At 34.3% G+C, this 13335-nt stretch overlaps 1 protein-coding gene across 3 annotated transcripts; it reads left to right on the top strand.

Moving 5' to 3' along the window:
• Positions 1-225: 225 nt before the first annotated feature.
• Positions 226-13273, top strand: LOC114945234 (uncharacterized). Of its 3 annotated transcripts, none has more exons than XM_029321350.2 (19): positions 226-421; positions 912-978; positions 1072-1422; positions 1970-2041; positions 2114-2258; positions 2347-2826; positions 2928-3200; positions 3280-3485; positions 4005-6544; positions 7152-8433; positions 8516-8681; positions 8860-9066; positions 9231-9593; positions 9664-9981; positions 10121-10283; positions 10382-10820; positions 10901-11519; positions 11675-12068; positions 12169-13273. In XM_029321350.2, exons 2-19 carry the CDS (start codon positions 948-950, stop codon positions 12463-12465), a joined length of 8346 nt encoding a protein of 2781 aa, XP_029177183.2. In that variant the 5' UTR covers positions 226-421; positions 912-947; the 3' UTR covers positions 12466-13273. The 3 variants fall into 3 exon arrangements, with proteins under 3 accessions (XP_029177183.2, XP_085338375.1, XP_085338376.1); XM_085482249.1 differs by having other exon boundaries at positions 4002-6544; XM_085482250.1 differs by lacking the exons at positions 226-421; positions 912-978; positions 1072-1422 and having other exon boundaries at positions 1975-2041; positions 2118-2258; positions 4002-6544.
• The last annotated feature ends 62 nt before the right edge of the window (positions 13274-13335 follow it).

Genomic DNA, 13335 nt, shown 5'->3' with positions numbered 1-13335 from the left:
CCTTTGACTTTCCACGAAATACTTTTGAGATGTGTTCGTAAATTGACTCACCGGAGTAGCATTCGATAGACCAATCAGAGCAAAAGAACAAAGATATCCGCGTCCAATCAGAATTTATGAAAAAAATTACTAGGAAATCTTTCTTCGACCATCGACCAATTAAATCTACATATGAGATCTAGTTATTATCGCTCAGCCAGGCTGACCTTTCCACTTCGTGAACAGCCTGCAACCTGGACAATATGTCCGTCGTGCGTTTCGTGATTTCGTTTGACTTCGATGGGGCTAGAAATAGAGGACCATCGGAAGAAATACGTTTACCGTGATCTTGTGTTCATATTTTAATCGCAAAGTGCATTGACGTCAGTAATAACTGACTGAATCATGCATTTCTCGGTGATTTAGTTATAACAATTACGCGGTAAGATATCAGATCAAGATATATATACTAGCTTATAAGAAATTGCATATATACACATTCCCCCATTACATGTGAAATTTTTTCATCATACGATCTGTAGTGTACTTATATATCTTTATAATATCAAATATATTATGTGTATATTATAAATATTAAATATATATATATATATAATTTCTCTGAATAATCATTTGTATTTGTGTGTGCTCATATATTTATTTTTTATAATCATGATAAATACCAGAGAAAAAGCAATCAGTTTGCATAGCAGATTATTTAATTTAATAATATAACATTAAGCACAAAATATTCCTTTATTATTAGATTTGTGTAAACTGCTTTATATGTGTGACTCTGAATATACATATATAGATATATGTTATTAATACTATTTACATTCCTCTTTTTTTTTTAATATCAGAATGATATATCTGTATGTTGGTTGAAGAATTAATTGAGTCTGAGATTATATGAATAATATAATTTTCAGATAGATAAAGCTTAGATAGACATTAAAGCTCTATCAATGGCAGAGGAAGAAAGAGTGCCTCTTTCAGGTAAAGAATATCTTTTATCAGTCTTTAAATATTATAAATACTTTGTTAGAATTAATTTTGTTACTAAATGATTACTTTGTACAACACAATTAGAAAAAGATGACACTCAATCAAATGATACCACCCAATCAAAAGATGCTTATGTACCGGAAGATCCAACTCCGGATACCTCAATATGCTTGTCAGACATACAAATGCCAGAAACACCAGAGAGTACCAAAGGACAGATAAGCGATGGCGATACATCAAGATTAGAGAGTCCAAAGACTGTCAAACCGGTGCTTGGAAAAATTCAAGCAAAAAAACGATTAATGGCATTTGCTAATCAGTTTAAAGTATTACCCAAGTCCAAAATTAAATCAAATTCGCAACATTCCACTTCAAAAACAAAAGATAAAACAGTGCAAGATGATACAAATACAAATAAATCACGAAAAAAGACAGGTATATAATACTATAAAATGTGTATATTTTAATATACAGGTAGCATCTCACAATTATCATCCTTATTATATAACTATATATAAGCATTGATAAAGAATTTAACAAAATATATATTAATTTTTTGTACAATATATTAAGGCATTATTAGAATTTCGTTTCAATTACAAATATAATATTAGCAGTAAAATTACAATTTTAATTTCTATTTCTAGAAAGTAAAAGATTAATTATTTAATTTTTTTTTAAATTATAATAGTTTAAAAATTATGAATCTAATATTTATATAATTAATAAGACCGTCGGTAAATGGCTCCGATAATAAATATAATATGCGGAAAACAGGGCCAATTAAACTACTTACTTCAGACTATTTTTCTCAGATGCTGAAGATGGTTCGAACGTAAAACCGAAACGTACTAATAAACTATATAGATAATTTATCATTATTCGTTTGCATATCAATTACCATGGCTCATAATTGGCTCTGTTTTCCGCATGTTATTTATATAATTGATATAATATAATCTTTTTTATAAATTTTTTGTAGAGGAAAAGATTCTAGCCATTGAAGAAATTCGAAGAGAAGAATCTAAAAGTAAAATGTTAGCCATGGCAGCAGGTATTATTTTCATATAATCAAAATTAATATGAGACATTAATCACAAAATTCAATGACAAAAACTTTTTGTAGCAAGTATGGAAGACGAAAATCATACTAGCAAGAATACATCTGATTTATTGGAGAGTAAAAGACATATGAAAGAAAGAAGCAGACGTGAGGGAATAAACGACTCTCGTAAAAGTAGATCAACAATAAACCGAAAATATTCCGAAAGGTAGAAAGCGGCATTTTTTTTAATAAAATTCACATTTCTTATACAATATGTCTTCTTTATTATTGTTTTCTGTTTTATAATTTTTAAGGCATCGACATCGTAATAAAACTGATAGAGATAGTTCAAATCGAGAAGTAAAGGTGCTGAATCGAAATGAAAGTGTTGAACGTTCTACACAAAAATCATCTCAGGACAGAGAAAAACATAAGAAAGAAAAGAAAAGGAAAGATGATAAGGATAAGCGAGATGATAATAAAGTGGACTCAAGTCGCGACAAGAAAGAGGAAGACAAGGATAAGAAAGAAAATGAAAAAGAGAAACGGGAGGAGTCAAGAGAAAAAAGAGAAGGAACAAAAAATAAGAAAGAGAATACAAAAGACAAACGAAATGATATGTTGGAAATAGAAGCAGAAGGTAAGGACAAAAAGGAAAAAGATAAAGATAAATTGAAAGAAAAAGAATTATTGAAGTGTAATTCTTGGATGGAATTACAAAAATTTGGTTTAACTCTTGATGACGTCAGTCAACTTAGAAGACGCGACAATACAGAACGATCTTCAAGAAATAGGTATAGTACAATTATAATCATTTAAATAACAAAATTTAAGATTAATACACGTATGCGTGTGCGCATGTATATATGTATGCGTGTGTGTGTTTGTGTTTCAGAACAGCACAAGATTATACGCGTTACCTCGAACATATGTTAATGTTAAATAATCATCGTGTGAAACGTCAAGCATTAATAGCTGAAGGACTTGACGGACCTAAAAAGTATCCACCTGAATCGATTAAAACAACGAAACGAGCGAAGGGACCTCAATTACTGTACTGTGAAAATCCACGCATGTCTCTTTTTTTAAACATCTCGCAACTTCTACAAGTTGTGGCTCCTGAACGTCGTGAGAAAATGCGAGACATATGCGAAGCCTCTTCACCACGGTATATCGCAATGTCTAAATTAAATAGCAAGTTTCTATTCAAATCTTTCTTTACCTATTCCAGATCTTTGTAATTACAGATTCGATACAGAAGACGCAGCGCCACAAAAGCGTAATTGGTATCAACAAATAAATGCAACCACATATAAAAATGATAGGTGGCAAGTGACTATACAACTTCCTAAATCAAAATGGGATAGCGAAGATGAAGAAATGACATCTGTCAGTGCAGCAAAAGAAGAAATTGAAAAACCAATAAATAAACTACATCTTTCTGTAATTCAACGTAAGTAGTTTTTGATAATAGTGTAGTAGGCCGAACTCGCGTAGAGAGAGCGAGAGAGATCTCACTCAGATAATTAATGTATTACGGGCGGCCGCTTTTTCCTCTTTATATTAAAGATGCTGCAGTTAGGATCGAGGTGCGGAGTGTCAACGTTAATAATAACGAGAGAACGTCGTATGTATATTGCTATATATCGTTTATTGCGAATTGATGATTCTTCTGTGGTGTTCAGAGAGAGAAGGTTTAGCTTTCCTGAAAATCGAGATTTTTATATGCGCGTTACACATGTATGCCCTATTCTTGAAGAGCTCTCAATTCTCACGACAAAACAAATAATATTTACCAAAGATGATATACATACAACGAAAGTCGAACAACAAAACATAGCTGGCTAACGACTCCTCTCTCTTTCTCTCTCTCTCTCTCTCTCGTGAACTTACATAAAATACCTACAATAGAAATAATGTATATAATAAATATTGAAATCCTAGAAATAAAAATTATTTTTTGTTTTAGAAGAAGAGAGATGTTCCACATCCTCCAGCATAACTGATGAAGAGAAGGTTGATAACAATACCGAAGACACTAAAGGAGATAATGAATCTAGTGAAAAAACAATCGACAATACAACGACAAATGACGAAGCTTCAAAATCTCCTTTGCTACAATCTACTGGAGATGAAAAGTTAGCTTCAGAATATGAACAATTTATGAAGATGGTATGTGTCACTGGAAGTGATGTGACTAAGGAATATTTGCCAAAGAAAAATCCTGTTAAAACTGCTTCGCCACATAGTTATCATGAATTCAACATAGAATCTAACTTGGCAGAAGATAACACGGACATCGAAATACCATTGAAAGAGAAAAAAGATAAACTGTCAACTTTAGAAGGGTCAATAAAGAGTACAGAATGTGAGGAATCTACTACATCCATAGACTGTCAAATACAGATAAATGAAAATAATATGCAAATTGAATGTACAAACAGTAATGATGAATCTGAAGATTCTAAATCAATACCCAGTGATTGGGAAAACGTTAGAATCAAAGTTGAACGATTAAGTGACGAGAACACTGAATCGAGAGAAATCAAGAAGAAGAAAAAACAAAAAAAAGTAATGTCCAGCAGTGATTCATCTAGCAGTACCAGCTCTTCAGATTCGGAAAAAGAAAAAAAAAGAAAAAAACGAAAACGGAAAATATTAAGTAATTCGTCTTCCTCGGACTCCGATAGCACAGACAGTAGTAGCAGTAGTAGCAGCGACTCCAGTAGCTCGGACGAAAAAAGGAAAAAAAAGCGAAAGAAGAAGATAGTTGGAAAGAAAAGAAAGAAGGCAAGACGTGCTGCACGTACAAAGAAAAAGCGAAGGAGGAAAATGAGTACTTCCAGCAGCAGCGAGTCAGACGAACATAGGAAGAAAAAGAAGAAGCTCAAGAAGAAGGCAAAGGAAACTAAATCTATTAATAATGAAGATATAAACAAGATAATATCCAAGTCTCCTGCAACCTCCCTAGCTTCATCTTTAGATGAGGCAAAAGTATTGCATTCAGGAACTTCGATAAAGAAAATTAAAGAAGAAGGTATAGTTAAAGATAAAAAAAGAACTGATCAAATTACATCAAGAAAAATCATTACTGGTATGAGTGTACATGACAATGAATGCATGAAGCAGAAAGGAGAAAGGAAAAATAAATCCGACGAAAGCTTCATGGAACAATGGCAAGATTCTATGATAGCACTGCAGTCAAATGATGGTGACTCAAGTCGAGATCATACTGGCGAATTGGGAAAGTCGGATAGTTCCGAAAAAAGTACATATCGAAAGAAACGAAAGCGTAGCCGAGATAATGTTACACAAGACAAAGATAGATCGTCTAAGATCAATGAAGAAAAGATTCATGAAGGAAAAGAAAGATCAGATGAGGAACTTGAGGTAAAAAGAAAAAAGAGAAAGGAGAAAGATGTTAGAAGCAGCACCGAGTTTCTTGCAGATTGGGAAAGGGAAGATGAGCGGATTAATCAACAAATAATACAAAACGACAAATTTTCCAAAAAATTGGAAAAGAAACAAAAGAAGGAAAAATGGGGAGAGACAGATTTTGATACATTGAATGTGCCATCTTTGACACAACTTGAAAAAGAGGTATGCCAAAAACTCCTGGCTGATGAGTGGGAAGTAGATAGTTTAGAAGCGATACCAGATTTGATTTTGAGCAAACGGAAAAGTAGTCAAAATATATCAAAGAAGATGGAAAAAGAAGTTCGATATGATGAAAAAACGGATACTTATATTGCAATAGAAAAGGAAAGAGCGAAAGAAATGAAGAACAGGCAGGAACGTTTGTGCGCAATAAGAATATGGGAGGAAGAACAAGAGGAAGGTGAAAGAGAAGAGATGATGCTTTTGAAACAGAAGAATAAACATAAAAAAGACGATTGGGATATAGAAGAGGAATCATTTTTATGCAAGAATAATGACAAAAGAGAAATTCATAAGGTTAACGATATTGTTGGGATAGAGAAAGAATGGAGTAAATCAAATGAAGATCTAAGTGTCAAGGAAGACTCAAATAAATTAGAAATTAAATTTGAATCGATTGGTTCTAAACGAGTTAGAAAGAGTCGTTGGGATATGGGGTCACATTCCGAAGAGAAATCAGAAACTAAAGATATATGGGAGGAAGAATATTCAGAATGGTCCAAGCTTAATAAATGTGAACAGAAACATGAAGAGACAGAAAAAGCAACTTATTCAGAAAGTTCAGCTAAATCTGATGTGATAGATTTTTATCATAAAAAATCCCAAAATAGAGAATCATTGGAAAAGACATGGACAGCAGAAGAATTGGCAACTAGCTCTCTACAAACAAAGAAAGTAGAAAATACATCAATGAAAAATTTAATTTCTGTGAAAACAAACGAGGAGCAGATCACTACCGATCAGGCTGAAAATAAATTTAAAAAAATTGAAATTTCAGAGTTGAGTGCAAAATTTAAAGAGAAAACCATAGAACTATACAGTCCTAGCTCTCCAGCGCTTTCTCAAAAGTCCCAGGTGAGTTTTTCTTGCAAATAAATACGCTTACATTCACAAAATGATTACAGATATAAAAGAATTAAAGAATAATATGTGATTTGAAATAACAAATTTTAAATAAAAAATAATTACATTTTTTATTAATTAAATACGACGAAATAATGCTGAGAATATTGTTCTAAAACTAAAAAATTAAAATATCTTAGTATTACTAGTAAATTAATAACAAAATCAGTTTTTTTTAAATAATCGACCAAACTAGCCAAACTTTATTTATTCAAATTATGACGTTTCGACCATATGGTTGTAGTTCTTATTAAGTACAAACTGAAATAATACAATTAATATAATAATTTGAAAAAGAAACATTAATATACATAAAGAGAAAATAGGATGTAAATAATATGAGTACATACATTGTAATGAAGAGTAAACTTAAATTTGCAACCACTCAAAAAATTATTAGCATTCTTGTCACACATTAAAAAGAGAGAGAACGTTGTGTCAGTATAAAACTCGTCGATAACTGAATTTAGTATTTGCTATTATTTTTATTTAGATATATTTAATAATTAATTAATCGATTTTTCTTTATTTAAACAATTATTTTTTTTGTTATTTAAAGGACATAGAGGGATCCAATGACAGCAGTAGCTCTACTTCTTTGTCTTGTAAGAAGAGGAAGAAAGAGATGTTGATTGCAACAGAAGAATTGTCAATTCCTACATCTGGTATACCATTACAGTTAACAAAACTGCGTGATACTAAACATGTAGCAAACGAAAAGCTTGAGAATATTTTAGACGAAGTACAATTGGAGGATAAAAGCTCCGCTCATAAATTTGAAACTAAGAAAACTGACAAGTTATTTGACAACTTATCGATAAACGAATTATGCCCGGAAGCGCATAATTCTCAGTCCGTATGTATGGATATTTTCGCCGAGTATGGAGAAGGATCACGTAGTAAGCAACATACTATAAATTCCAATGCAGGTTCGACAATGCATACAAAAGATGACGAAACGAATATGGACAAAACCACTCTTAAACTTATTCCTAAACAGCTTCTGATCCGACGTACTAACGAACAAGTAAAATCGAAACGTATCCTGGAAACACCGTTACAGGATCCTGCTCAGCATGCGGCAGCGTTGTTGACGATACAAAAGAAACTGCTAGAATCACACGTATTAGAAACTGATATTCAAAAATTACCGAGTGAAGAGTCAACAGATCAATTTAAATCGACGTATAATGCGGAAAGTAATAAAGTCGACAAATTATTAAACACGACTGAATTCACTGTGGCTTCCAAGTCGTCGGTAATAACGATACAGCAATCTCCAGCTTCGGAGAAGGCGATCTCTGTTCGATCTGAACGGTCTGAAAAGTATGACAACAAAGAAAGCAAGAGCGATGACGTAAAAAAATATAAAATTAGTCGAAATGATTCCAATACATCGGGTGTACGATCTCCTGTTAGAGAACATAGAAAAAAGAGTCCTGTAAAGAAAGAGAACGAGAAACGATATTCGCATGATTACAATAGAGATAAGAAGGAAAGGAGATCCGACGATGGAGAAAAGTCTGACAGAAGGGACAGCAAAGGGTTCAAAGCGGACTTTGCAGATAGCCGAAGAAAGTTGAGTCCTGCAGGAGGACGAGGAAAAAGGAGCGGAAGTCCATACGCCTCGTGGGAACGACAAGGAAGCGGAAGTAGAAGTCCCGGTCACAGTTGGAGCAGAAGTCGCAGCAGGAGTCCAAAGAGAAAAGACGAGGCTACTACTAGTAGAGACAGAGATAAGAGGAGAGAGAGATACGACGATGAACGAGCAAATAGACTGCGAACAGATGAGAGAAGAGAAAGATACGCGCGATCTTCACCGCGATCTTCCTACAATGAAGGTAAGAAAGATTGTCCGATTGTTATTTCTCAATAAATTTATATCCTAATTTAAATAATCATATTGCTTTTATCTGCTTATAGATAATTTCAAAAAGCATGGTTCTACGTTCTCTAAGAATAATCGTGATGATTGGGGTAGAAGGAGATATGATAGCGTTGAACGTGAGAAAGATGTTAGAGCTTATGATCCAATGGAATTATTGAGAGAAAGAACGAATCTGGAATCTGAGAAATATAGAGATAACAGGTATTATTTTAAAATATTTTCTTGAAAATATTATATAGTATATATTTAAACATTTTATATACAATTCACTATATAATAACTTATAAGAGTAATAAAACAAAGATAGAATTTGTATTATTATTCATATTATTTATAATGTCGCAATGGATTGCGACTACGATTATGCAAATATTTCTAGATTTCATACAGAGGAATTGGATCATACATTTTGGCAGTATGAAAACAGCAATATCTTGCGAGATGGTAATGAATCTATGGATTCTTATCCCGCTGGACACGATTTGCCTCCGAATGAGTATGAGGATCGAACATATTATGGAGAAGAAAGTGTAGAAAGGGATATGATACAGTGTTCGCCTCAACCACAGTCGAACTATAGGAGAAGGTATTCATAAAAAATATGAGTTTATCTATTTATATTAAGGCGAGTTTGGGGTTAAATTAATGTTATGAGAAAACATCATCGTTGAAATCTTTATCAATATTAACTTTATTTCTATATATGTCGCATGAAAAGTGTTTAATAAACATGAGAAATTTTGTGTTAAGTCAAGGCAGATCGAGCGCAAGGAGGGATTGGCAGTGGGAAAAGGATAAAGATTCGGATTTGGATCGTCATGGACATAGATTACGAAATCGAACACCGCCGCGGACAAGATATTCACCAATTCGACAGGAACGATTTCGACGAAAATCTAAATCCCGCTCCAGATCTTGGTCTCAATCAAGATCGCGGACAAGATCTAGATCACGTTCTAGATCAACATCAAGATCAAGACTGAGAATGAGATCGCGGTCGAGATCTAGAAGCAGATCTCCATCGGACTTAAGATCGAGTGCGAGATCGATCTCTACGTCAAGATTGAGAAGTCCGGAACGTGGATTGAGAATGTCTGAATTGCGTTCTTCAAGGTAGAATTAAACTCACACAATTAAATTCTAAGATGTCTTATCCCTAATCTGGATATTTCTTTGTATATAGATCGCCCTCGCCTGGAAGGAGTAGACTGAACGAAATAGAAAGAGAAAGAAAGGACGAGGACGAAAACAGAAAGCTCAATGTTTGTAGTGAAAGAGGTAGACGTATAGAGACTATAGTTCAGTCGGGGGTTGCATCGGGAACGAACATTTTAGACTCAGAAATGGGTATTAGTGGCAATATGGACGCAGCGAATTTCCAATATCTAAATGAAATTGAAGCCGGAAATGAATATTATTATACGGAAAATAATTTAACTTATCCTCCTTGCATAGATGAATCAACCACCAGCTCTCCGAAACGTTTATCGCTTGACGATAGGTAAGGATTTGCATTAGGTCCTTTTATTCTCCCCGTACATAATTTTAAAAAATCAATTTTATATTGCGTTTTTTGTTTAAATATATTTTATTTGTAATAGAATCAACTGCATATATAATACGAAACATATTAATTACAGATTAGAATTAGAATTAGGTATCAAGAAACAGCACAACAAGGATTCTGCTGGAATATCTTCAGATTATTCTTCCAATTTCAATTCCAACGTTATCGCGTATCCGTCTTCACCTCAACAACAGCAACAGCAAATGATGTACAGACAACAGCCTACTGTTCTACAAGTACTTGATTTATAAAATACTTTTATTATATATTATATATATATATTAATTATATTTGTATTTATCTATTTTTAAAATATTATTTCTCCTGTGTTAAGGTTGGGAATGTTTTACAAGTGGTACCTGCTGATTTCAACGGAGTACAATCAGCACGACGAGAAGTACGGCCTGCAACCTGTACGACTCCGCCTGTGCGGCCCGGATCCAGCCAGGTGGTCCGCGTAGGTAATGTTCTTCAAGTAGTACCCACGTCGTTAGACTGGAGCAGTAACCAATCGACGACTGCGGATCAATCGAATGGACTTTCGTATTCCTCAGTGCCGACACCCTCGCCGACGACGTCCGTTTCCATGTCCGTACCTATTCCTGTTCCAGTCCCGTTGCCCGTTCCACCTACCGGAACGAATACTCTCGCTCCTCCTAGCGTCGCACCCGCTGCTCCACTACAGCTACCATTGCCAATACCTGTTCCTATACCCGTCCCAATTCCTCCTACGACAGCAACAGCATTCCCGAGAAATGAAATTCGATCACAAAGTACGTATAAATATGTTAATTAGTTTTCTGTCCAGAATTTTTCATACAACTCTACATCAATAAATATTTTTGCATTATAGAAATGGTTCAACCTGTATATAATTACGAAGCTATACTCGAGACACGCCGCAAGGAGCGAGAAGAGCGTAAAAGATTACGCGACTTACGCAGGAAAGAGAAGGAACGTAAAAGAATAGAGCGAATTAATCGACGAGCTCTGCGATCTCTAGAGAAGAACAATATGTCGCGACAAACTGGCGAGGTCTTGTTGGATCGTCGTAAGGGTTCTGTTGTGGATCCATCTGTTCTGAAAGCATTGAAAGAGGGAGAGGAACAGGCTGAAACTGATTCGCCATCCCAGACTAATTCTATAAAAGAGGAAGAGGAGGAGACAGCAGCATCTGTAAAGGAAGAAGACGAAGATGCTGCCGCGGATGAAGATGAAGATGAGGATGAAGACGAAGTCGAGGCCGAAGCGGAAGATGATGAGGAAGAGGAGGAAGAAGCGGAGGATGAAGATGAAGATGATAATGATGATGACGAGAAATCATCGCAAATGAATAATCAACGAATCGAAATTGATGAAGCAACGATACCCGCCGATGTGAATAAAGATCAAGCGGAAATCGAAATTGCGAAAGAATGGCCAGAATTACCACCTCCGCCATTAAAAGGCATTTTGATTGCACCAGGATTTAGGTTCGTTGACATTAGTTTTAATATCTCTTAGAAATATCATTTTTTGATGGAATTCTATTGTTCAATCCTTGTATTTTATCTTACCAATTTGTAAATTATTTTACTCTATTAACATTCATGCATAGTTATCTCATTAAATAAATGATTTTTTCCAGAAGAGACTCAATTCCCAATGGCAATTTGGATGATTTATCAGATGTAGATAACGATACTAAGGATGATAGCGACAAAGACGAGGAAACGGAAAAGAACAATGAAAGTAACAAAGATGCAGGACCTGATGCCAAACCTGGTACATCAAAATCAGCAAAACTATTGAGAAAAACAAACAGGAGCAAAAAATCAGTTCAGTTTGCTGATGGCATAAAGCCTGGTGAAGGCACGAGCCCGAGTGGTGGCGAGGGTGATATGCCTTCACCGCCACCTCCTAAAAGAATAGATTTGCGTGAAGGACTCAAGGATTTAAAGAGAGATAAAATTTATAGCTCAAGGAAGAGTAGAAAACAGGAAAAAAGAGCGAAACCACCAAAGACAAAGAAAAAAGTCAAGGTACACGCGATTTATCGTTCTTTAATTTCTAAAAAAGTTTAAAAAAATATTTTTTAATCAATATTACTTAAAATATGTTTTCTCTCTTAAATTTTTACAGGTAAAGATAATCAAATTGAAGAAACCGCGCGTTACTCCATTGACAGCTATGATGATGGACGATTCTGATGAAATGGATGATCGTTCGCCACCACCGCCGCCTCCTGGTTCTCCACCGCCGCCGCATCTCTGGCCCAGTTATCTTTCCGTTTACAATACAACGGTTCGAACAGTTGAACAATCACAGACTACGACTTCCTTAACATCTGTTCAACCTCCACCACCGCCAACTCCGTTGCCTCTTCTGGTCCCACCTCCTCCACTAAATTATACCATCCAACCGTGCAGTAAAGCTTAAAATAATACTAATCAAGCAGATTTTGTGAATTTTTTTATACTATTTTTTTCTCAAACGCGCGCGCGCGCGAGAGAGAGATATATCTATGGCAATTGAAGATTGAATAGTAAAAGTGAGAGCTGTATACATTTAATGTCGAAGTTGAAGATAGAAAAGAGAAGTTGTCGGAGAATACCCATTGATATTGTAAATATATATTTACGACTTCCCGACCAAGAAATCGTTATAAATCTTAATCCATTGCGTCCGTAATTTTTAGTAACTTATGTAGTATTTCCTCGTTAACAGAAAGACTTTGTTTTATTAACAGAAAGTCATTCTCTTTCTCTTTTCTCTTCTTCTTTGTGTAAGAGAGCGTTTTATCCGAACATCTAGCAAATCGTTTGATAATGATCAAGCTTTGATGTCGAAAATTGTTTTTATTCTCTTTGTTTTTATTCATATTACGTTTTTGAGCATTAAAATTTTGAATGAAGTAATTTTTGAAAAGTAAACATACATTATATAATTAATAGATAATGTTTGGCATGCATCAAATGGCTTTCTATTAATGAGGAGATTTATACTAATTACTAATATATAATTCAGTTCGTATATTCGTATATTTTTCGATATTGAAAAATATTGAATCTATTAGAAAATTATAGCAATGGATATATTGTAATTAATTGTCAATGATGTATTGTTAGCGAGATTTGTTATTATAAGAGCATATCTGAAAAAATGCAATGTATATACACATTGTATTATATATAATTTGTCACAAATACACGTGACTCGAATGCAGATTATATACGACTTAAAATTAGATCCCTGTGCAATTTTTCTTACTGCCGTGTGAAATACATCTTATCGTTAATGTATAATGAC

This window comes from Nylanderia fulva, unplaced genomic scaffold (assembly GCF_048542155.1).
Source record: "Nylanderia fulva isolate GAGA-0341 unplaced genomic scaffold, ASM4854215v1 Scaffold2, whole genome shotgun sequence".
In the NCBI taxonomy this organism is placed as follows: domain Eukaryota; kingdom Metazoa; phylum Arthropoda; class Insecta; order Hymenoptera; family Formicidae; genus Nylanderia; species Nylanderia fulva.
This window is presented reverse-complemented; position numbering and strand designations above follow the sequence as displayed.

Excerpts from the sequence above, each read along its gene's own strand:
- LOC114945234 (XM_085482249.1), top strand. The coding sequence starts at position 948 with ATGGCAGAGGAAGAAAGAGTGCCTCTTTCAG. Across the intron at positions 2,042-2,113 it reads AATGTTAGCCATGGCAGCAG|CAAGTATGGAAGACGAAAAT; the intron begins GTATTATTTTCA and ends AACTTTTTGTAG. Across the intron at positions 3,201-3,279 it reads TGCGAAGCCTCTTCACCACG|ATTCGATACAGAAGACGCAG; the intron begins GTATATCGCAAT and ends TTGTAATTACAG.